Consider the following 23,585-nt stretch of genomic DNA (forward strand, 5'->3'; position numbering starts at 1 on the left):
GTTGCCGGAACCTGATACATTGTTTTCCGTTTCTCTGTCCTGGTTCTTAGCGCTAGGACTAAGCAACGTGTGACGGCTTCAAAACTAGCAGCAAAGCCCTACAAAGCGAAACAGCGCTCGGGTGTGCAGCTGATGATCCTGAGTTCAACTGCAGGCACACTTACAGCTTAAACGGCCTCCGCGGGGCCCCGCCCCTTGCCCCGGAAGCACTCGCCGTGGGTGAAGGTTTCTGGCCTTGTTGGTGAGCGGCGTTTCCTTTTAGTCCGACATCTTCTCGAGGCAGCAGCGGTAGTGGCCTGTGTTGGAGTTTCGCCATGGTGAGTGTAGCTTTGTGGAGCCGGTGCGAGCCTGAGAGCTGGACGATGCCCGAGTGCAGTGGAGGTTCCACTGGAAGGAGGACGGCCTGAACTGCCGGGCTGCCGCTCCAATAGCGGGCGGGGGTGTTCGCCCGCGTGCTCCATCAGTGGAGCTCGACCCGAGGCGCAGTAATAGGCGAATGTGGGTATTCCCGCTTTTCTTCAACAGCCGCCCAAGGACGACAAGAAGAAGAAAGATGCTGGAAAATCGGCCAAGAAAGACAAAGACCCAGTGAACAAGTCTGGGGGCAAGGCCAAAAAGAAGGTAGGAGCCCCTCTAAGAATAAGGGAAATTGGGGGTGTCCGTCTTATATAGCTGTAGTAATGTAACAAATACATGGTTTTTAACGTTGTGTAGAGTCAAAGCATTAAAGCTTATTCTCTTATCACCATTCTCACTTTTTAAAATAAAAATTTTATGTATTGATTTTAGAGGGGGGAGAGGAGAGAAAGAGAGGAAGCAAGGAGCATTCGTAGGTGCCTTGATGAGCAAGCCAGGGCTTTCGAACTGGCGATCTAAGTGTTCCAGGTCTATGCTGGTCAGGCTCACCATTCTCACTCGAAGAATGGGGTGGTACATACTCCTTCGAAATTAAGTATGTATAAAGCATTTGTTCTGATGCCTACCATACTTTATTAAAAAAAATTTTTTTTTACAGATTCTAATGATTCTAAAGAATGGAAAACATCGATCTGTTGTTACATTTTTTTAATGCATTCATATTTTTCTTTCCTAAAAATTTTTTATTGCTTTAAGAGGGAGGGAGAGAGAGAAGCATCAGCTTGTTCCACTGAGCCATTCCTTTTTGTTGTGCACTCAGTGGTTGCTTCTTATATGTGCCCTGACCAGGGACCTAACCCATGACCTGGGAATGCCGGGACAACTCTATCCACTAAGCCACCTGACCAAGGTGTAATACTATTTTAATTAGTTTGGTGGTGCTCAGCCCATATTGGAAAGTCTCAAACGTGTCAATTTAATGTATGTAATGCCATTAAAATTTACCTGGGTCTCTTTATAGCCTGCCTTTGTAATTATTTGAATCTTAATTTGTACAGTTTCTGCAAATCTTGAATTTCATAGGTTTCTGCAGGCCAAGGAACAGAGCAACCCTCTCAGTACTGCCCTATTAATATGGAAAGATTTCTCTGACACAGGTTGTTTGGGAAGAAAATGGGTAATGCTTTCAGCAGCAGTTTCTTTCCTTTTTGTTTTTGTGAGCAGAAGTGGTCCAAAGGCAAAGTTCGGGACAAACTCAATAACCTGGTCTTGTTTGACAAAGCAACATATGACAAACTCTGTAAGGAAGTTCCCAACTATAAGCTTATAACCCCAGCTGTTGTCTCTGAGAGACTGAAGATCCGTGGTTCCTTGGCCAGGGCCGCCCTACAGGAGCTCCTTAGTAAAGGTAAGAAGGGTATATAGTACTGGTGTGGTTTTGCGCATTAAATTGACCTAACCGTGTTAGCCATCTTAAATTGATTTTAGAGAGGAAGGGAAAGAGAAAGATTGATTTATTTTTCTGCTTATGTATTCATTGGTTGTTTTTTTGTGTGTGACTTGACTGGGAATCAAACCCATAGCCTTGGTGTGTGAGAAAGATGCTTTAACTAACTGAGCTAACTGGCCAAGACCCTAGAATTTTTAGAAATGGGTTCAGGCTAACTGGTGGTGGTTAGTAATATGAACAAAGTGCTGGGAGGGTGGCCATCTGAAGAACAGGTAATGGGTTCATTTAGAAAGGATAAGTAAAATTAAGATTATCACCAAGAAATACAGCAGGGGTCCCCAAACTGCGGCCCGTGGGCCGCATGCAGCCCCTTGAGGCCATTTATCTGGCCCCCACCGCACTTCCGGAAGGGGCACCTCTTTCATTGGTGGTCAGTGAGAGGAGCACATTGACCATCTCATTAGCCAAAAGCAGGCCTATAGTTCCCCTTGAAATACTGGTCAGTTTGTTGATTTAAATTTACTTGTTCTTTATTTTAATTATTGTATTTGTTCCCGTTTTGTTTTTTTTCTTTCTGGAGCTGGAAACGGGGAGAGACAGTCAGACAGACTCCCGCATGCGCCCGACTGGGATCCACCCGGCACGCCCACCAGGGGCGATGCTCTGCCCCTACAGGGCGTAGCTCTGCCGCAACCAGAGCCACTCTAGCGCCTGGGGCAGAGGCTAAGGAGCCATCCCCAGCGCCCGGGCCATCTTTGCTCCAATGGAGCCTTGGCTGCAGGAGGGGAAGAGAGAGACAGAGAGGAAGGAGGGGGTGGGGGGGTGGAGAAGCAAATGGGCGCTTCTCCTATGTGCCCTGGCCGGGAATCGAACCCAGGTCCCCCGCACGCCAGGCCGACGCTCTACCACTGAGCCAACGGGCCAGGGCCCTGTTTTGTTTTCTTACTTTAAAATAAGATATGTGCAGTGTGCATAGGGATTTGTTCATAGTTTTTTTTATAGTTCGGCCCTCCAATGATCTTAGGGACAGTGAACTGGCCCCCTGAGTAAAAAGTTTGGGGACCCCTGAAATACAGGCATGTCTGTTAGTAAATTTTCATGATCTAATTCAGCATTTCTGTGTTTTGTTTTTTGTATTTTTCTGAAGTTTGAAACAGGGAGGCAGTCAGACTCCTGCATGCGCCTGACTGAGATCCACCCGGCATGCCCACCAGGGGGCAATGCTCTGCCCATCTGGGGCGTTGCTCTGTTGCGACCAGAGCCATTCTAGCGCCTGAGACAGAGGCCATGGAGCCATCCTCAGCGCCCGGGCCAACTTTGCTCCAATGGAGCCTTGGCTGCCGGGGGGAAGAGAGAGACAGAGAGGAAGGAGAGGGGGAGGGGTGGAGAAGCAGATGGGCGCTTCTCCTGTGTGCCTTGGCCGGGAATCGAACCCAGGACTCCTGCACGCCAGGCCGATGCCCTACCACTGAGCCAACCGGCCAGGGCCAGCATTTGTTTGGGAAAGGATATACAATTCACTTTCTGATGTCTGTTATTAGTATCTCAGTACTATTTGAAACCTTTTTCTTCTTAGGACTTATTAAACTCGTTTCAAAGCACAGAGCTCAAGTAATTTACACCAGAAACACCAAAGGTGGGGATGCCCCAGCTGCTGGTGAAGATGCATGAGCAGGTGAGCAAGACTCCAGGGGCTCACTGTGTAGGCAGTATGTGTCCCCTTTACAAGATTCTACTGATTCTTTTTAATTTTTTTGCAGGTTCCACCAACTGTACATTTTGAAAAATAAAGCTTTATTAAACCAATAAGTGGGTATGTCTGTTTGCTGACTTGGCTTTGAGTCCTGTGGTGGTTGGAAAAGTATCAGGAAACCATTGTTTTTTTTTCTTTATGTGACTGTTGTTTGTTCCTTGCGGCAGCTTCCGTTTTGAATTGATGCCTGAAAGGAAAGGATTAACCCTTTGAGTATTACAAACATTCATGTATGTCCTCACTCAAAGGGTTAACAAAAAACTCTACTCAAAGGGTTAATAGGACGAAAGGGTTAGATCTCCAAAGGGGTGGTGGGTTGGGGTTGTGGCACTGGACCATACCTGGATTGCCAGCGGCGTCCATTATTCCAGACGCGGCCGAATGAGGGCAGCCAGCCTGCATTGGTGCTGGAGCTGTGATCAAAGTTGGCCCCGACTCTGTCTGGTGGGAGTTTCTTCAATTTCTGTTTCTCCTCTAATGATAAATGGTTTTCTTTGAGTAGGAAGATAAAAGAACACCTACCTCACTGCCTTTTTTTTTTTTTTGAGTCAAGAGGGATAGATAGGGACAGGCAGGCAGGAATGGAGAGAGATGAGAAGCATCAATCATCGGTTTTTCCTTGCGACACCTTAGTTCACTGATTGCTTTCTCATATGTGCCTTGACCGTGGGCCTTCAGCAGACCAAGTGACCCCTTGCTCAAGCCAGCAACGTTGGGTCCAAGCTGGTGAACTTTGCTCAAACTGGCGACCTCGGGGTCTTAAACCTCCACATCCCAGTCCAATGCTCTGTCCACTGCGCCACTGCCTGTTTAGGCTCACTGCCATTCCTGAATTGGTTTACTCACTTTCTTTAAGAAATTCTTCATACGAAGGTCCTATTGCTTTGTTCCCAGAGCTGAATTCCTCATCTTGGACCATCCAGGGGGGTGTGGCACCTAGAAAAGACCAACCTGTTAAACAGAAATTAAGGCTCTTGCATAGTTACGGAATTTATCTGTGGTACACCTATCAACAGTTCCTCCTTTGAGTACTATTCCATTGTTCATTTTGTCGAACATCTGTATTTCCAGTTTTGGGTTCCTAAAAACAAACCTGCTGTAGCAATTTGTGTTTAGGCTTTTCTCTTGGAATGGCTGGATCATAATTTAGGGATTTTTTTGTTTTTAAATTTTTATTTACTAATTTTAGCAAGAGAGAAAAGGAGAGAGAGGAGACAGGAACATTAATCTGATCCTGTATGTGCCCTCACCAGGTACTGAACCGGCAACCTCCATACTTCGAGATGATGCTCTAACCCAGTGGTAGTCAACCTGGTCCCTACTGCCCACTAGGGGGCATTCTAGCTTTCGTGGTGGGTGGTAACGAAACAACCAAAGTATAAAAAAAATAGATTTAACTATAGTAAGTTGTTTTATAAAGGTTTATTCTGCCAAACTTAGTGAAAATCCGACATAAAGTACTTGGTAAGTAATTATTATATGCTTTAACTTGCTGTAACTGCTTTATAAATTTTATAAAGTAGAGTTACTTCTCTACTTTATAAATCACCATTACTATGGAACTGGTGGGCAGTTAGAAAATTTTACTACTAACAGATACAAAAGTGGGTGATAGGTATAAAAAGTTTGACTACCCCTGCTCTAACCAATTGAGCTAGGGCATAATGGAGGGTTTTTGGGTTTTTTTTTTTTTGTATTTTTCTGAAGCTGGAAATGGGGAGAGACAGACAGACTCCTGCATGCGGCCGACCGGGATCCACCCGGCACGCCCACCAGGGGGCGATGCTCTGCCGCGACCAGAGCCACTCTAGCGCCTGGGGCAGAGGCCAAGGAGCCATGCCCAGCTCCCGGGCCATCTTTGCTCCAATGGAGCCTTGGCTGTGGGAGGGGAAGAGAACGAGAGGGAGGGAGGGAGGGAGGGAGGGGGGGCGGAGAAGCAAATGGGCGCTTCTATGTGCCTTGGCCGGGAATCGAACCTGGGTCCCCCATAATACAGGCCGATGCTCTACCGCTGAGCCAACCTGCCAGGGCAGAGGGTTTTTGTTTTTTTAAATGGACTTGACTTTAGTTCTTAAAGTGGAATGTGACATGATGCTCTTCTGCTAGTTTGTGAACATCAGTCTTTTTTTTTTTCCCAGAAACAGTGCGAGTCAGAGGGATAGATAGGGATAGACAGGAACAGAGAGAGATGAAAAGCATCAATCATCAGTTTTTCCTTGTAACACCTTAGTAGTTCATTGATTGCTTTCTCATGTGCCTTGACTGTGACTACAGCAGATGGAGTAACCCCTTGCTCAAGTCAGCAACCTTGGGTGAGCTTTTTGCTCAAACCAGATGAGCCCGCGCTCAAGCCGGCAAGCTTGGGGGTCTCGAACCTGGGTCTTCCACATCCCAGTCCGACACTCTATCCACTGCACCACTGCCTGGTCAGGCCATAATGGAGGTTTAATTTTAAGTCACAGTGGTGGTGCCATTTTACATCTCACCAGCAATAAATGTTCTTTAACACGTGTTCAGTAATTTTATTTATTTTAAAGATTTTATTTACTGATTTTTAGAGAGAGGGGAGAGAGAGCGAGCAAGGGGTTGGGGAAAAACAGGAAGCATCAACTCCTAGTAGTAGTTTCCTATATGTGCCTGAACCAGCAATCTCAGCACTCCAGGTCAATGCTTTTACTCACTGTGCCACCATAGGTCAGGCCATGTTCAGTCTTTAATTTTAGCCATTCAGACAAGCATCACTTTATAGGCTTTTATTAAGTTTTGATTTTATATTTCAGGTTCCAAGTCCTTTATCAGATAGTGGTTTTTCTTTCCATTCCCATACTCCAATCCCTACACTTTGGGAATTAGCTTGTTCTTTATGGGTCTGTGTCTATTTTTGTTTATTCAGTTTGTTTTATAGATTCCACATATAAGTAAGATTGCACAATGTCTTATTTCACTTAGCATAATGCCTATTAAGTCTATCCATGTTGTTGCAAATGACAAAATTTTATTCTATTCTTTTTGTTGCTGAATAATATCCCATTGTGTGTATATGTATATATCACATCTTTATCCATATATACTGCTAAACAGCAGTAGTGGGGTCTGTACGGGGAGTGGACAGAGTAAGCTCCTAGTTAATCGTCCTGCTTCAAAAATTCATTTAATTTATTGTCCTCAGAGGATGTATCAGACATGAAACTATTTTTTTTTAATGATTTATTGCCCTGGCCGGATAGCTTAGTAGGTTAGAGCATCACCCAAAGTGCAGAGGTTGCCAGTTCAGTCCCTGGTCAGGGCACATACAGGAATGGATTGATGTTTCTGTCTCTCACCCCTTCCTCTCTTGCTAAAATCAGTCAATAAAAACACTTTTAAATGATTTTACTGACTTTTAGAGAGAAGAGAGAAGTGAGGGGAAGGTGGTTTGAGTGGGGGAGTATCAACTTGTAGTAGTTGCTACCCAGTGTGCCTTGACCGGACAAGTGTTTTAAACCGGCCACCCTAGCATTCCAGGTTGAATGCTTTACCCACTGTGCCACCACAGGTCAGGCAAACATCAAACTGTTCAGAAGATAATACACTTGAACTTAACAAAAAGGCTAAGAAGCAATTCAACTCTACTTAAATAAATTGAGAAATACTGATCTGGGCCTTACCTGAGTGGATGTTACCAACTCCTGGTGTGTCCTGTAGTTGGAAACAGGAAAAAAAAATCCTAGGTATAGAAAGTCAAGAGATGATAGGCTACTCATAGAGAAAGGACAAGCTTTATAGGAAGTGGATAGAACCAGTGCCACAATGCTAATTCCACACCTTGTTGATGCTACATCTTAAGAGCACAGTAAATCACTGAAAGTCCTGTCCTCAAGGGACTCATCATCTTAATAGTGGAGATGTGCCTACTATGTGCCAAGTACACAAGACAGTTTCCTCACAGCATACATATTGGGGAGGAGAATTAAGCATAAGTTACATTCACAGCTTTTTATATAGTAGTACCACCATTTATAAGACATGACCTCAGATAAGCCTTCCATGAAAAAGTGACATGACTAGGTGAGGGAAAGAAAGCACAGTATTTAAGGCAATGGCAGCTGCATGCGCAAAAAAGCAGCACAGTAGTACAGCTGCAGTTGACTAGACAGGTGCTGCAACGATTTCCTGTGATGGAAACAGGATTACAGGAAGGAATAGGAATTATCCCCAGAAAGCCAATTTGTTTTGAGGTAAAAGACATACTAGTAGGATGTGGGAACTGGAGGGGAGAGGGATCTGCATCTAGTTACTGGGAATATGGAAGGGGATTAATTTCCAATGCTTGTGAGACATCTATAGCTGTTTTAAGTTGGAACTGTGGGTTCTTCAGAAGATAGAATTTAGGCATTGGCACTCCTAAGTGGCAATGGGGCAACAGGTGTGGGTGGAGAATGAGGAAAGATGTCTGAAAATACTACACCAGGGAACAGTGCAAGAAGAGGGAAAAGACAAGAATGGGTAGGAAACTCGGGAGAGGTATCCTGGGAGCTGAGGGGGCACTGGCTCTTTCCTGGCTGGCTTCACCATTGTACCTGATAGCCAATGAATGTCAGAGGTCCTGTCTCTATCCAGTTAGGCTCTGTAGCTGCTGGCAGGTCCAAGTATGAGGGCTGCTGTGAGGTGGAGGCTACTTGGCTGAAAAAGAAACAGGAGCAAGGCTGGCAGATGAGGTCCTTGAGCCATGAGGATAGCCAAGATAAGATTTGTTCCCATATCCCAGCCAAAAAGTTACACAGCTCTAACAGGTCAAACTCTCAATGAGAGATTACCTTACAGACTTACCTGTTCTCTTTCCAGCTTCCAGGTACTGAAGAGCCCTCTTCTGGGTCTGGCACTGCCTGAGGCTGAGTTTGATTCAGGAAAAATAAATGTGTCTAGGATGCTTAAGAGTCTGCCTAGGCCACAATCCCAGCCTCCAGAAGGAAACAAATTAGCATATGGAGGTACTGCCCATCTTGCAAATTCTCCCCTGCCTCCTAACCCTGCCCACATCTCCACTGGCAAGGCCTGCCCCCTGGTGGGACAGGTAAGGGAATTCAAGTGGGGTAGGCAAACTATAGTGTCCAAGACTTTTCTTAGATGTGGTAGGTAAAATGCTGCACCTGGGACAATTAGGGATCAGTGGATTTGGATACTGCTCTGGCTTCTCCGAGGGAAACCAACCTCTAAAACAGACCGAACCACCTCCTGCCGGCTATGCTCCACCTCACGAATCCGAGCTGCCATCTGTGGGAGAGAGGCTGCTTAGACAGGTACAAGACCATCAAGGCTGGGTCCTGCAGAGGCCTCTCCTTTACCTTACCTCTTTGATCACCTCATCCTCTTTTTCTTCATAAGAATCCAAACCTTTCACCATGGATTTCTTGAATCTAAAAAGAAAAAGAGCAAGTCAGCCCAGAACCCCAGGCCCTGTCAGTTGTGAAAAGATCCTCAGTAGATAAGTTTTTTCAAACTCAGAAAGAAATACAATAGTATAATGAATACCTGTGGACCTCCCATCCAGACACTGTTAACATTTTGCCATACTGGCTCTCATTTCTCTTTTATACACATACTTCCTTTTTGCCAAAACAAAAATGGGTTTTAAACATCATGAGACCTAACTTTAAGTATTTCAGCATGCATCACCTGAGAACAGAGTCTATGAAACCATTACCATGTTTAAGAAAATCAGTTTTTAAAATATTCAAATTATCCCATATGCAGCTAGAGAGAACCCCTTCAAACTAACTCCTTTGTCCTCTGGAGTCCACTCCATGAGCTAACCATGTATACTGCTCACAAAAATTAGGGGATATTTCAAAATAAATAGAAAGTGGTAAAATATCCCATAATTTTTATGAGCAGTGTACTTGCATTGCTCTGAACCTGAAATCAATTTTCCAATAGCCGTGTAGCTCATGGTTAGAGCAGTGGTTTTCAACTGTGTCCATGGACCGGTGCTGGTCCATGAAAGAGTTAACCATCCTGATTGAGTATATGAAGATTATAGAGTCTTCACATAACATCAGGGTGGTTAACTTGCTGACTGGCACAAAATTTCTGGCAGACTAGTGGTTAAAAACTACTGAGTATCATCCAGATGTGCTAGGGTTTTGAGTTTTGATCCCTGGTTAGGGCACACACAAGAATTACCTAATAGCCTGACCAGTGTGGCACAGTGGATAAAGCGTTGACCTGGTACGCTGAGGTCGCCGGTTCGAAATCCTGGGCTTGCCAGGTCAAGACACATATGGGAATTGATGCTTCCTGCTCCTCCACTTCTCTCTCTCTCTACTCTCTAAAATGAATAAAGTCTTTAAAAAAAAAAAAAGGATTACCCAATGTCCTGATCAGGCGGTGGCGCAGTGGACAGTGTCAGACTGGGACGCGGAAGACCCAGATTCGAGACCCCAAGGTCTCCAGCTTGAGTGCGGGCTCATTGGGTTTGAGCAAGGCTCACCAGCTTGAGCCCAAGGTCGCTGGCTTGAGCAAGAGGTTACTCGGTCTGCTGTAGCCCCCCGGTCAAGGCACATATGAGAAATCAATCAATGAACTAAGGAACCACAATGAAGAATTGATGTTTCTCATCTCTCTCTGACTCTCTGCCACACACACACACACACACACACACACACACACACACACACACAAAATTACCCAATGGATGAATGGGTGGAACAACAAATTTATGGGTTTTTTTCTCTGTATAAAAAAACCAGTAAGTAAAAAAAAAAATTAATGCATTAAAAAAATATTTCTCACCTGACCAGGCAGTGAGCAGTGGATAGAGCATTGGCTTGGCATACCCCGAGGTTGCTAGCTTGAGTGTGGGGTCTTTAGCTTGACCATGAGATTACAGACAGGACCCCATGGTTGCTGGCTTGAGCCCAAAAGTTTCTGGGATTTTATTAAATAAAAAATTCAGCCTGACCTGTGGTGGCGCAGTGAATAAAGTGTTGAACTGGAAATGCTGAGGTCGCTGGTTTGAAACCCTGGGCTTGCCTGGTCAAGGCACATATGGGAGTTGATGCTTCCAGCTCCTTCCCCCCTTCTCTCTGTCTCTCCCTCTCCTCTCTAAAAATGAATAAAAATAAAAAAATTCATGCCTGACCTGTGATGGCACAGTGGCTAAAGCGTCAACCTGGAATTCTGAGGTCACCAGTTCAAAACCCTGGTTTCCCTGGTCAAAGGCACATATGGGAGTTGATGCTTCCTGCTCCTGCCCCCTTTCTCTTTTTTTCTCTCTCTCTCTCTCTCCTCTCTAAAATGAATAAATAAAATCTAAAAAAAAAAAATTCATGCCTGACCAGGCAGCCCAAAGGTTGCTGGCTTGAGCAAGGGGTCACTTGCTCTGCTGTAGCGCCTTAGTCAAGGCACATATGAGAAAGCAATCAGTGAACAACTAAGGTGCTGCAACAAAGAACTGATGCTTCTCATCTCTCCCTTCCTGTCTGTCTGTCTCTACCTGTCCCTCTCTCTGTGTCTCTGTCAAAAAAAAAGTTACTTGTGGTGGTGGAAAGAGACTGCATGGGGCATGAGGGGGCAGGATGCAGTGAGTACAGGGTGTTATATTTAAGGGACACTTAAAACCATGTCAACACAAGAAATTAATAAGTTACTTGAATTCTTTTGTTTGTAATTGTTATCAATTTGATTTATAATTATGGAAATTTGTCTTTACTGTCAATTTCTGGATGTTTTCTAATCAGATTTTAATATTTACTTTTATTAATTTTTAGAGAGAAGAGAGGATGAGAGAGAGAGAAAGAGAGAGAGAGAGAGAAGGAGGAGGGAGGAGCAGGAAGCATCAACTCCCATATGTGCCTTGACCAGGCAAGCCAAGGGTTTTGAACCGGCGACCTCAGCATTCCAGGTTGACGCTTTATCCACTGAGCCACCACAGGTCAGGCCCAGATTTTAATATCTAAAACATGCATGTGGGTGAATGGCTCTCTGATGGTGCCCTGGCGACCTTGCACATATCCATACTGGCAAAGCCTTGAACTGCAGCTAATCATAGTCTTGGGTGAATGCTTGTGTGATCTTCCCAGAACACAAAAGGACAGGAGGCTTGAAAGGAGCTGCTATAAGGCCATCTCCCACTTCCCTTCCTTTCTTCCTTAGGTGGCTGTCATGGGACAGTTCCTCATCAACTCCCCAGTTCTGATGAAGAAGAGAGCTTTCTGCCCTGCCCCTCAGAGTGGAGCTGCAGACTTTAAAACCATGTAGCTACTGTCTATACCTGGCTCCCCAGAAACTCCTCACAGTTTATGCTGTGGTGACCCAGCCCTTTTTGTTTTAGTGTGGTCCTTTTTGGCATGTGGGACAAGGGGCTGGGAAGCTGGCAGCAGGGCTTACTCTTTTCTGTTCATATAATTAATAAACTGTTGAAACCTAAAAGTGGCTCATGTAATTATTACCAGTCAGTCAGGCTTGGTTGGCCTTGTCTGGTCTTGTGTGTGTGCTTGAAATTCTAAGGTTAAAAATCAAAACTATATTTAAATAAAAAGTTGCAAGAGTCTATCCTCAGAATTCTCAATTGTAAACGTTTCTGCTCAACTATATATTCACCTACCAAAAACCATATGTAACTGGGTTAGAGTATGGGGAGTGAGCACTTTTTGTCCTCAAATTCCCATCTCCTCCCTATTTGAACCACAGGTTTGAAGGCAAGGTAGTGGATTTAGGCATTTTTATTATTCCTTCCTTATTTTCCACATTGAGTAGGAAGGAATAATACCATAGATACCAAGAGTTTCTCTGTAACTTTGGCCCTGAGATCCCCTTGGGTTGCACATCCCATAATCTCAATATGGTACTAATAAAAGTGGTGTTATGAGGCTGCCTGTGTCCTCTTCTAGAGGCAGCCAGGGCTCAACCCCCTCTGTGCTGAGCAGCATGCTGCACCTGTTTCTAAGGGTTCTCCAGAGGCCAGTTAAAATACTGTCTAAAACTACTGTATTAAGTGTGGGTATTGGGTGAGCACCAGTTTTTTATACACTATAAACAACCTCTATTCTTAAAGGGGCTTAGTATTCACTGTGCCATATATTTAAATAGTTGATTATAGTCAAATTTTACTATATATTGTTCTCTATTTGCTAAATGCATTGTAAATCCCATCCCCAACTAGGTTATAAACCTTTCAAAGACCAGCATACTGCCTGACCAGGCGGTGGCGCAGTGGATAGAGTGTCGGACTGGGATGTGGAAGACCCAGGTTCGAGACCCCGAGGTCACCAGCTTGAGCGTGGGCTCATCTGGTTTGAGCAAAAAAATTCACCAGCTTGGACCCAAGGTCACTGGCTCAAGCAAGGGGTTACTAGGTCTGCTGAAGGCCTATGGTCAAGGCACATATGAGAAAGCAATCAATGAACAACTAAGGTGTTGCAATGCGCAACGAAAAACTAATGATTGATGCTTCTCATCTCTCCATTCCTGTCTATCCCTCACTCTGACTCTCTGTCTCTGTAAAAAAATAAAAAAGAAAATAAATTAAAATAAGTAAATAACAAAGACCGTCATACTTCTTTTGAGTCCAATTAGTGCCTAGAATTGTGGGAGACTGATAGCTGATAGGGTCCTTGAAATTTAGATTTCTGGGGGACAGAGGTGTGGGGGGGACTGGCAGTAAACTGACAGGGTCCTTGCTGCCCATCCCCCCCACCTCACTTGCTAGGTTAAACTGCTAAAGGCTAAGCTCTTCCCCACAACCTCTGATTATTTAGGTAGCTAGAGGCAATTTACAGGCCCTTCCTCTCACCCTTTGTTTGTTCAACTGTTGATTTTAGTTATGCATGGTGGGGGGAATTCCTGTTTATGCCTTAAGGGGATTCCTGTTTATGCCTTAAGAAGACTCCTGTTTATGCCTCATATATGTGACTTTGTATTAAGACTTCCTCGGCCCTGGCCGGTTGGCTCAGTGGTAGAGCGTCAGCCTGGCGTGCAGGAGTCCGGGGTTCGATTCCCGGCCAGGGCACACAGGAGAAGCGCCCATCTGCTTCTCCACCCCTCCCCCTCTTCTTCCTCTTTGTCTCTCTCTTCCCCTCCCACAGGCCAAGGCTCCAACTGGAGCAAAGTTGGCCCAGGGGCAAGAGTGGCTCTGGTTACAACAGAGCAACGCCCCCTGGTGGGCTTGCCAGGAGGATCCCAGTTGGGAGCAAGCGGGAGTCTGTCTCCCCGTTTCCAGTTTCCAACTTCAGAAAAATGCAAAAAAAGCCTGACCTGTGGTGGCACAGTGGATAAAGTGTCGACCTGGAAATGCTGAGGTCACCGGTTTGAAACCCTGGGCTTGCCTGGTCAAGGCACATATGGGAGTTGATGCTTCCAGCTCCTCCCCCCCTTCTCACTCTCTGTCTCTTTCTCCTCTCTAAATGAATAAATAAAATTAAAAAACAAATAAAAAAAAAAAAAAGAAAAATGCAAAAAAAAAGACTTCCTCTTAAGCCTCTCTAAGGCCATACCACCCTGAACGTGCCGGATCTCAAGACTTCCTTATTTGCATAATGGCTCTGCACTATATAATAAAGCAAACTGGGGGTTTTGCTTTGTTCTGGCTTGCCATCAGTTTACAGAGACCTCTCGATCCCATACTTCTTTTCTCTGACTTTATATCTTCATTCCACATCATTCTCACTCAGGACCTGGACAATTACTAGCTGTGCTGTTGGTCCGCGGCATAGAAAACAAGTGCCATGAAGAGACAATAGATAATTATGAAGTCTCTCCAATTAATAGAAGAAGCTCCTGTACTTGACACAGATCAAGAGAATTCACACTCTGCTACTTCATCTTTCAGAAACAACTTACTGTGCATAATCTTGAGGAGAGATGAGGAATTTCTCTTTCATCTGAACCTCAGCCTTATTCTCCCACCAGAATCGGTTTGTCGCTTTCTTGTGCTCTGGGCTGAGAATGGAAAGTATAAGTAATCTCAATGATAGATTATAAAATATTACTCAGACATCTAGGCATTAGATAATTCGTTACAAGTCGATGTTTTGTTGTTGTTTTTTTACAGAGGCAGAGATAGACAGGGACAGACAGACAGGAACAGAGAGAGATGAGAAGCATCAATCATCAGTTTCTCGTAGGGCGTTGCGACTTCTTAGTTGTTCATTGATTGCTTTCTCACATGTGCCTTGACCGCGGGCCTTCAGCAGACCGAGTAACCCCCTGCTGGAGCCAGCGACCTTGGGTCTAAGCTGGTGAGCTCTTTGCTCAAGCCAGATGAGCCCGCGCTCAAGCTGGCAACCTTGGGGTCTCGAACCTGGGTCCTTCCGCATCCCAGTCCGACGCTCTATCCACTGCGCCACCACCTGGTCAGGCCAAGTCGATGTTTTTTTGTTTTTGTTTTTTGGGGTTTTTTTTTTACAAGTCGATGTTTTATCCACTGCACCACCACGGGTCAGGCTAGATAAGTAATGCAAACTGACATCTACATTTCTTCTGGGCAAGGCCGAGAAAGAAATACTGTTACTAGTCTTGTCCAGATTTCTAGTCTCCCTCTTCCAATAAAAAATGTGAGAATCTAGCCTGGACTAGGTAGTTCAGTTGGTTAGAGCATCGTCCTGATAGGCCAAGGATGTGGGTTTGATCCCCAATCAGGGCACATACAAGAATCAACCAATAAATACATAAATAAGTGGAACAATAAATCAATGTTTCTCTCTCTCTTCCTCTTTTTCTCTCTAAAATAAACCAAAAATAAAAAAAACTTTAAATGCGACTCTAAGAGAAGGTGATGGGAAATAACCTTGAGCTAGTTGCCCTGATGGGTTCCCAGTGGGACCAACATCACTGGGACCATGACAGCCAAAAGCTCTCTATCCTTAAGGTAGGCAACACCTATATGGTGACAATCCGTCTACCCTAATCAAATTGCAAAAGCTTTCCTCCCCTCACCCTAAATACCCCCTCCAACGCATAAATGCGAACGTGCTCGATGAGATCCCCCTAGCCAGGATCTCACCTGGCCAGATGCTCCAGCAGCCCCCCGTGAAGCACTGTCAGGTTTCCGTGACTTATGTGTTTCCGCACCTCACAGCTGCAGCACAGGCACCAGCAGCACCGCTCGTGCTCGGGCACGTACCGCACCACCTGAGCTGCGCGGACGGCTTTGCGGGCGGCCTCCACCTGCCGGGGAGATGGTATAATCTGAAAGAGGCCAGGTGAGAACCCGAGCGAGACCTCAAATGCCTCACTCTGGGATTCTCAATGCACTGCCTCCCCGCCCCGAGGCCGGCTCGGCCCTCTCCACCCTTACGTTCACACCTGTGGCAAGAGCCGATCCAAAGCCGCCTTCAGCTGCCTCTGGTGCTTGCGACTGTATACATGTCCGCGACCACAGAAGAAGGTCTGGGGGCACAGTGGGCAGAATTGCGCCGGAGCCATGGCTCCTGGGCGTGCAGTGGAACCTACGCAATCCGTTGACCCTTCACCTCTAGGGGGCGGGGCAAGCCCGGCGGCATGCCGCTGCACTCGGTGACGGGAAGACGTCACTACAAACCCATCTGCGGCTGCGCGGGTCCTTCACCGCTCCCCTCCCCTCTACGTTCAAACGCAGAGCGTCAGCAATATGCTGTCTAACCAGAAAACGTCGTCAGAGGTTGTGCAGCTCCGCGGAAAGAGCGCACGCAACCGTTAGGTGAAACTGCAGGACCATACACCACACGTACATTGACAAAATAACAAATCACAACTAGTAATTTATAGGGTGCTCACTGTGTGTCCAGATCCTTACATGAACAACCTAACCTCACTTAATCCTTACAATAACCCTACGGGGTATCGGCTTTTTTTTTTTTTTTTTTACAGAGACAGAGTCAGAGGGATAGACAGGGACAGACAGACAGGAACAGAGAGAGATGAGAAGCATCAATCATTAGGTTTTCACTGTGCGTTGCAACACCTTAGTTGTTCATTGATTGCTTTCTCATATGTGCCTTGACCGCGGGCCTTCAGCAGACCAAGTAACCCCTTGCTGGAGTCAGCGACCTTGGGTCCAAGCTGGTGAGCTTTTTTCTCAAACCAGGTAAGCCCGTGCTCAAGCTGGCAACCTCGGGGTCTCGAACCTGGGTCCTCCACATCCCAGTTCGACGCTCTATCCACTGCGCCACCACCTGGTCAGGCTATTATCGGCATTTTACAAGTGCGAAGATTGAGGCATGGGCGGGGAAGTAACTTTGTGGATGGTTGCACAGTGGAGGCAGCACCTAGTGCTCTTCAGTACCAGCGGACGGAGGGTGGCCATAATCTAAGACCATCACAGTCCTACCCCAGAGGGGTGTTGTGAACATTGCTACTATAAAGCTGTAAAGGGGAAACTATAAAGGGTATAAAATCATTGCTGAGGGATAGCAGACATCTTTAATCTGGACAAGTACTAATCTACTGGAATTTTTATTAATACTTTGGAAGTGACCTTTCTTAGAATTAGCAGTCATCCTGTCTATCCTGCTCCCAAACCGTAGGGCTGGCCTAAGGTGAATTGTTTCTTTACAGGGCTGAAATCCTCAAGTTGTAATCTCCATCCTAGAGTTCCTCTCCAGTAAAGTGACCAACCTTTTTACAATGAAAAGGAGGACAAAAATAAATGGAAAACAATATCATAAATAAATATTTTATTCATTGCAACAATACATTATAATATGATAAATGCATAATAAAAACATTTGTAATATTTTATATTGTAATTATGCTTACATGCCTATTAATTTTTAATAATAATTATAAGAAAAAATACTCATTTAGATAATATTATTTAAATTTTATTTATTTATTTAGTTTTACAGAGAGTGAGTCAGAGAGAGGGATAGACAGAGACAGACAGACAGGAATGGAGAGAGGTGAGAAGCATCAATCATTAGTTTTTCGTTGCGCGTTGCAACACCTTAGTTGTTCATTGATTGCTTTCTCATATGTGCCTTGACCGCGGGCCTTCAGCAGACCGAGTAACCCCTTGCTGGAGCCAGTGACCTTGGGCTCAAGCTGGTGGGCTTTTTGGTCAAGCTGGCGACCTCGGGGTCTCGAACTTGGGTCCTCCGCATCCCAGTCAGACGCTCTATCCACTGCGCCACCGCCTGTTCAGGCTTGGTGGGCTTTTTGCTCAAACCAGATGAGCCAGTGCTCAAGCTGGCGACCTTGGGGTCTCGAACCTGGGTCCTCTGAATCCCAGTCGAACGCTCTATCCATCATGCCACCGCCTGATCAGGCTAGATAATATATATATTAGATAATATTATTTAAATGAGTACTTTTCCACTGAATGAATATTTTTTGTCTGTATCATCTTGTAATAATATATTGGAAATATCTGAACAAGAAATATCCTTCATATTGAATTTTACAGCAAGCGCTGCAGCTAGAGTATCAACATTTAATCTCGATTTCTCACTTGTCCAAAAATCATTAGCAATTGAAAAAAATCAACTGCTGCATTAGTTCCAGGGCAGCACAATGTAAATTGAACAAGAATAAATTTTCACATGGAATGTATTCATCTTTGAAATGGCTGAACATTTTCACCCATGTTTTATCAATTTTGACGTGTTCATTTTCCCATTAGATTAATTTTTCAGTATTCAAATATACATTCAGTCTTCTAATTTCTTCAAAGAGATAATTGTTGTCTATTTTGATGTCTGGCATTTGTTCTTTTTTTTTTTTTTCCTGAAGTTGGAAACAGGGAGGCAGTCAGACAGACTCCCGCATGCACCCGACCGGGATCCACCTGGCATGCCCACCAGGGGGCGATGCTCTGCCCATCTGGGGCGTTGCTCTGCTGCAACCAGGGCCATTCTAGCGCCTGAAGCAGAGGCTAGAGCCATCCTCAGCGCCCGGGCCAACCCTGCTCCAATGGAGCCTTGGCTGCGGGAGGGGAAGAGAGAGACAGAGAGGAAGGAGAGGGGGAGGGGTGGAGAAGCAGATGGGCACCTCTCCTGTGTGCCCTGGCCAAGAATTGAACCCGGGACTCCTGCACGCCAGGCTGACGCTCTACCACTTTTTTTTTGTTTTTACAGAGACAGAGAGAGAGTCAGAGAGAGGGATAGACAGGGACAGACGGACAGGAACGGAGAGATGAGAAGCATCAATCATTAGTTTTTCATTGCGCATTGCGACACCTTAGTTGTTCATTGATTGCTTTCTCATATGTGCCTTGACCACAGGCCTTCAGCAAACCGAGTAACCCCTCACTGGAGCCAGCGACCTTGGATCCAAGCTGGTGAGCTTTTGCTCAAACCAGATAAGCCCGCGCTCAAGCTTGCAACCTTGGGGTCTCGAACCTGGGTCCTCCCCATCCCAGTCCGACGCTCTATCCACTGCGCCATTGCCTGGTCAGGTTTTATCATTTTCTAATTAAAAAACGTCTGTTTTATGCAACTATGTATTTAACCAAAATGCATTATTAATAGATATGGTTTGAGGTTAGATTTCCACTTTAAAACTCAAATTTCAGCCTGACCAGGAGGTGGCGCAGTGGATAGAGCATCGGACTGGGATGCAGAGGACCCAGGTTCGAGACCCCGAGGTCGCAAGCTTGAGTGCAGGCTCATCTGGTTTGAGCAAAAGCCCACCAGCTTGAACCCAGCCAAGGTCACTGGCTCCAGCAAGGGGTTACTTGGTCTGCTGAAGGCCCACGGTCAAGGCACATATGAGAAAGCAATCAATAAACAACTAAGGTGTTGCAACATGCAATGGAAAACTAATGATTGATGCTTCTCATCTCTCTTCATTCCTGTCTGTCTGTCCCTGTCTATCCCTCTCTCTGACTCACTCCCTGTCTCTGTAAACAAAACAAAACAAAACAAAAACCTCAAATTTCAGGAAAATACTTGTAAATAAAATTATACATATTTGAAAATTATTAAATAGATAATAAATTAATAAAATGTGAATTGTGCTTACCTGTCTATGATTAAATATTCACTGAGAAAGAAATAATCATGAGTCTACAATGTTGTATGTGCCATGTTGTGTTTCAGTAAGAAGTACACAAAGCCATTTGCATGCTTGGTATATCGCGCGCTCTCAAGGTCTCCCGTGGGGAGTGGGGAGCGCATGCGTCTCATAATCGCGTCTCGTGGCACTGTACTGATCCTTGACGAATTGTCATGTCAAATACAAATACGTCACATTACACGCAATGGATCGACTGTGCATTGACAGAATATGGACATTTATAGATTAGTCTTCCAATATCAAAAAGGAGGACAAGTAGGACACTTTTCGAGGGAGGACAGAACTTACAAAAGAAGGACTGTCCTCCCTAAAGGAGGACGATTGGTTATCTTATCTACAGAAGCCTAGACCAGAGCTTACTTAAAAGATGACCAGGCCTGACCAGGCGGTGGCGCAGTGGATAGAGCGTTGGACTGGGATGCGGAAGGACCCAGGTTCGAGACCCCGAGGTTGCCAGCTTGAGTGTGGGCTCATCTGGTTTGAGCAAAGCTCACCAGCTTGGACTCAAGGTCGATGGCTCCAGCAAGGAGTTACTCGGTCTGCTGAAGGCCCCCAGTCAAGGCACATATGAGAAAGCAATCAATGAACAACTAAGGTGTTGCAATGAAAACTGATGATTGATGCTTCTCATCTCTCTCCGTTCCTGTCTGTCTGTCCCTATCTATCCCTCTCTCTGACTCTCTCTCTGTCCCTGTAAAAAAAAAAAAAAAAAGATGACCAGACAGGCCTGACCTGTGGTGGCACAGTGGATAAAGCATCAACCTGGAACGCTGAGGTCGCTGGTTCAAAGCCCTGCACTTGTCTGGTCAAGGCACATATGGGAGTTGATGCTTTTTGCTCCCCCCCTTCTCTCTCTCTCCTCTCTTAAATGAGTAAATAATAAAGAAAAAAAAAAAGATGATCAGACAGAGCAGGCTGTCACAGACTTCCTTTAGATTTGTTAGCAGTACTGGTGCCATTAACCTGGATTGGCAACAATATCTGCAGGTATATACACAGTCAACTTTACATAATTCAGGCCCAGAAAGTAGCCAGACTTCCCTTCAGATCTTGAATTCTTGTTGAAACCTCTCTTTATATGCAAGCGTCTGCCAGATCTGATCCTTTTTTTTTTTTTTTTTTTTTTTTACAGAGGCAAAGATAGACAGGGACAGACAGACAGGAACGGAGAGAGATGAGAAGCATCAATCATTAGTTTTTCGTTGCAACTTCTTAGTTGTTCATTGATTGCTTTCTCATATGTGCCTTGACCATGGGCCTTCAGCAGACTGAGTAACCCCTTGCTGTAGCCAGCGACCTTGGGTCCAAGCCAGTGAGTTTTTTGCTTAAGCCAGATGAGCCCGTGCTCAAGCTGGCAACCTTGGGGTCTCGAACCTGGATCCTTCCACATCTCAGTCCGACGCTCCATCCACTGCACCACCACCTGGTCAGGCAGATCTGATCCATTTTTTTTTTTTTAATTTTTTAAGACTTTATTTATTCATTTTAGAGAGGAGAGAAGGAGGAGAGAGAGAGAGAGAGAGTGAGAGAGGAGGGGAGGAGCAGGAAGCATCAACTCCCATATGTGCCTTGACCAGGTAATCCCAGGGTTTTGAACCGGCGACCTCAGCATTCCAGGTCGACGCTTTATCCACTGCGCCACCACAGGTCAGGCAGATCTGATCCATTTTAATGACCCTTGTGACACTCAATTCCTTGACCTCCCATCATTCCCCTGGCAGGGTGAATCCTAGACCTCGTTCAAAAAATTGTTTCTTCTCTGAATCCAAACTCTGAAGTTCTACACTGAGTATCATCTTCTATCTTCTCATGTAACCTTACCTTTTATCTTTCAACTACAGGAAGATCTTCATTTCTAAAAATGACTATTTTATCCATTTACTCAGAGAATTGTTTAGCATCTACCAACTACCAGATGCTTTGCTCTAGGTCAGTGGTTTTCAAGATATTCTTCCAAATCAGCAACATCAGCATCTGGGAGCATGTTAGAAATGCAAATTCTTGCCTGACCTGTGATGGCACATTGGATAGAGCATTGAGCTAGAGTGCTGAGGTTACATGTTCAAAGCCCTGGGTTTGTGTGGTCAAGGCACATATGAGAAGCAACTACGAGTTGATGCTTCCTGTTCCTTCCTCTACTGCTCCACCTTTCTCTCTCTCTTCTTTCTAAAATCAATAAATAAAATCTTTTTTAAAAAAGGAAAAAGAGCCTGACCAGGCAGTGGTGCAGTGGATAGAGTGTTGTACTGGGATGTGGAGGACCCAAGTTCGAGACCCTTAGGTCACCAGCTTGAGTGCAGGCTCATCTGGTTTGGCTCAGCGGTAGAGCGTCGGCCTGGCGTGCGGGGGACCCGGGTTCAATTCCCGGCCAGGGCACATAGGAGAAGCGCCCATTTGCTTCTCCACCCCCCACCCCCTCCTTCCTCTCTGTCTCTCTCTTCCCCTCCCGCAGCCGAGGCTCCATTGGAGCAAAGATGGCCCGGGCGCTGGGGATGGCTCCTTGGCCTCTGCCCCAGGTGCTAGAGTGGCTCTGGTCGCGGCAAAGCGACGCCCTGGAGGGGCAGAGCGTAACCCCTGGTGGGCGTGCCAGGTGGATCCCGGTCGGGAGCATGCAGGAGTCTGTCTGACTGTCTCTCCCCGTTTCCAGCTTCAGAAAAAAGAAAAAATAAAATAAAATAAAAAATAAAAATTGTATATCACTGACCTGTGGTGGTGCAGTGGATAAAGCGTCAACCTGGAAATGCTGAGGTCGCCGGTTCAAAACCCTGGGCTTGCCTGGTCAAGGCACATATGGGAGTTGATGCTTCCAGCTCCTACCCCCCTTCTCTCTCTCTGTCTCTCCTCTCTCTCTCTCTGTCTCTCCCTCTCCTCTGCAAAATGAATAAATAAATAAAAATTTAAAAATTGTATATCAGATGGTCTAGCAGTTAGAGGAGTCCTGGTTTACACCCAGGCAGCTCGTGTGTGACTCCTGGTGTGGGAACTCTATCCACTGTGCCACCACCGGTCAGGCAAGTGTGACTTATTTCATTGTATTGTTCTCACTGATTGCCAGTGTCACTGTGGGTAAGGGCCTGAGACAGGAACTATATGTTAAACATTGCTTGATTTCATGCTTCTCTGTTCCATTAGCTTTAACACCCTAGGAAATGAGCAAATATTTTGTAAAACTATCTTTACTACCTTGAAATGAAACTGACTAATAAAATAACCTTCCTACAATTAATTTTAATTCTTATTTATTTCATTTATTTATTTATTTATTACAGAGACAGAGTCAGAGAGAAGAATAGATAGGGAAAGACAGACAGGAATAGAGAGAGATGAGAAGCATTAATCATCAGTTTTTCGTTGTGGCACTTTTTTTTTATTTTATTTATTTTTTACAGAGACAGTCAGAGAGAGGGATAGACAAGGACAGACAGACAGGAACAAAGAGAGATGAGAAGCATCAATTATTAGTTTTTCATTGCGCGTTGCAACACCTTAGTTGTTCATTGATTGCTTTCTCATACGTGCCTTGACCACGGGCCTTCAGCAGACCGAGTAACCCCTTGCTGGAGCCAGTGACCTTGGGCTCAAGCTGGTGAGCTTTTGCTCAAACCAGATGAGCCCGCGCTCAAGCTGGCGACCTCGGGGTCTTGAACCTGGGTCCTCTGCATCCCAGTCCGACACTCTATCCACTGTGCCACCACCTGGTTAAGCAAGTTGTGGCACTTTTTTAGTTGTTCATTGCTTTCTCATATGTGCCTTGGGGCTACAGCAGACCAAGTAAACCTTGCTCAAGCCAGCGACCTTGAGTCCAAGCTGGTGAGCTTTATTCAAACCAAATGAGCCTGCGCTCAAGCTGGCGACCTCAGGTCTCGAACCTGGGTCCTCCGCATCCCAGTCCGACGCTCTATCCACTGCACCACTGCCTGGTCAGGCCCTACAATTAATTTTTAAAAGACCAATATAATGCTCTAACTGTAATATAACATAAAAATAAAAGGAGAGAAGCTTAAATAAAATATTTCAATGGATAAACTATATTTGAACACATGAGCTAGTTGAAAA

The 23,585-nt window shown here is 45.3% G+C and overlaps 2 protein-coding genes across 6 annotated transcripts; one reads left to right on the top strand and one right to left on the bottom strand.

Moving 5' to 3' along the window:
* The first annotated feature begins 181 nt into the window (after positions 1–181).
* Positions 182–11,969, top strand: RPS25 (ribosomal protein S25). Of its 3 annotated transcripts, none has more exons than XR_010749878.1 (6): positions 182–317; positions 526–621; positions 1,582–1,765; positions 3,384–3,482; positions 11,309–11,472; positions 11,694–11,969. XR_010749878.1 is itself a non-coding variant. In XM_066372026.1 (6 exons), the coding sequence occupies exons 1-4, from the start codon at positions 315–317 to the stop codon at positions 3,476–3,478; spliced, it is 378 nt and encodes a 125-aa protein (XP_066228123.1). In that variant the 5' UTR covers positions 182–314; the 3' UTR covers positions 3,479–3,482; positions 3,568–3,612; positions 11,694–11,969. The 3 variants fall into 3 exon arrangements, 2 of the variants coding, with proteins under 2 accessions (XP_066228123.1, XP_066228132.1); XM_066372026.1 differs by lacking the exon at positions 11,309–11,472 and adding an exon at positions 3,568–3,612; XM_066372035.1 differs by lacking the exon at positions 11,309–11,472.
* On the bottom strand, positions 3,582–15,990 carry CENATAC (centrosomal AT-AC splicing factor). Of its 3 annotated transcripts, none has more exons than XM_066371997.1 (11): positions 15,843–15,990; positions 15,541–15,725; positions 14,379–14,477; positions 8,890–8,956; positions 8,751–8,813; positions 8,370–8,431; positions 8,120–8,222; positions 7,208–7,238; positions 4,407–4,496; positions 3,902–4,034; positions 3,582–3,747 (listed from the first exon to the last, which is right to left on the bottom strand). In XM_066371997.1, the coding sequence occupies exons 1-11, from the start codon at positions 15,960–15,962 to the stop codon at positions 3,672–3,674; spliced, it is 1,029 nt and encodes a 342-aa protein (XP_066228094.1). In that variant the 5' UTR covers positions 15,963–15,990; the 3' UTR covers positions 3,582–3,671. The 3 variants fall into 3 exon arrangements, with proteins under 3 accessions (XP_066228094.1, XP_066228103.1, XP_066228100.1); XM_066372003.1 differs by having other exon boundaries at positions 3,583–3,747; positions 15,541–15,704; XM_066372006.1 differs by lacking the exon at positions 14,379–14,477.
* Positions 15,991–23,585: the final 7,595 nt, after the last annotated feature.

This window comes from Saccopteryx leptura, chromosome 1 (assembly GCF_036850995.1).
Source record: "Saccopteryx leptura isolate mSacLep1 chromosome 1, mSacLep1_pri_phased_curated, whole genome shotgun sequence".
Classification (NCBI taxonomy): Eukaryota; Metazoa; Chordata; class Mammalia; order Chiroptera; family Emballonuridae; genus Saccopteryx; species Saccopteryx leptura.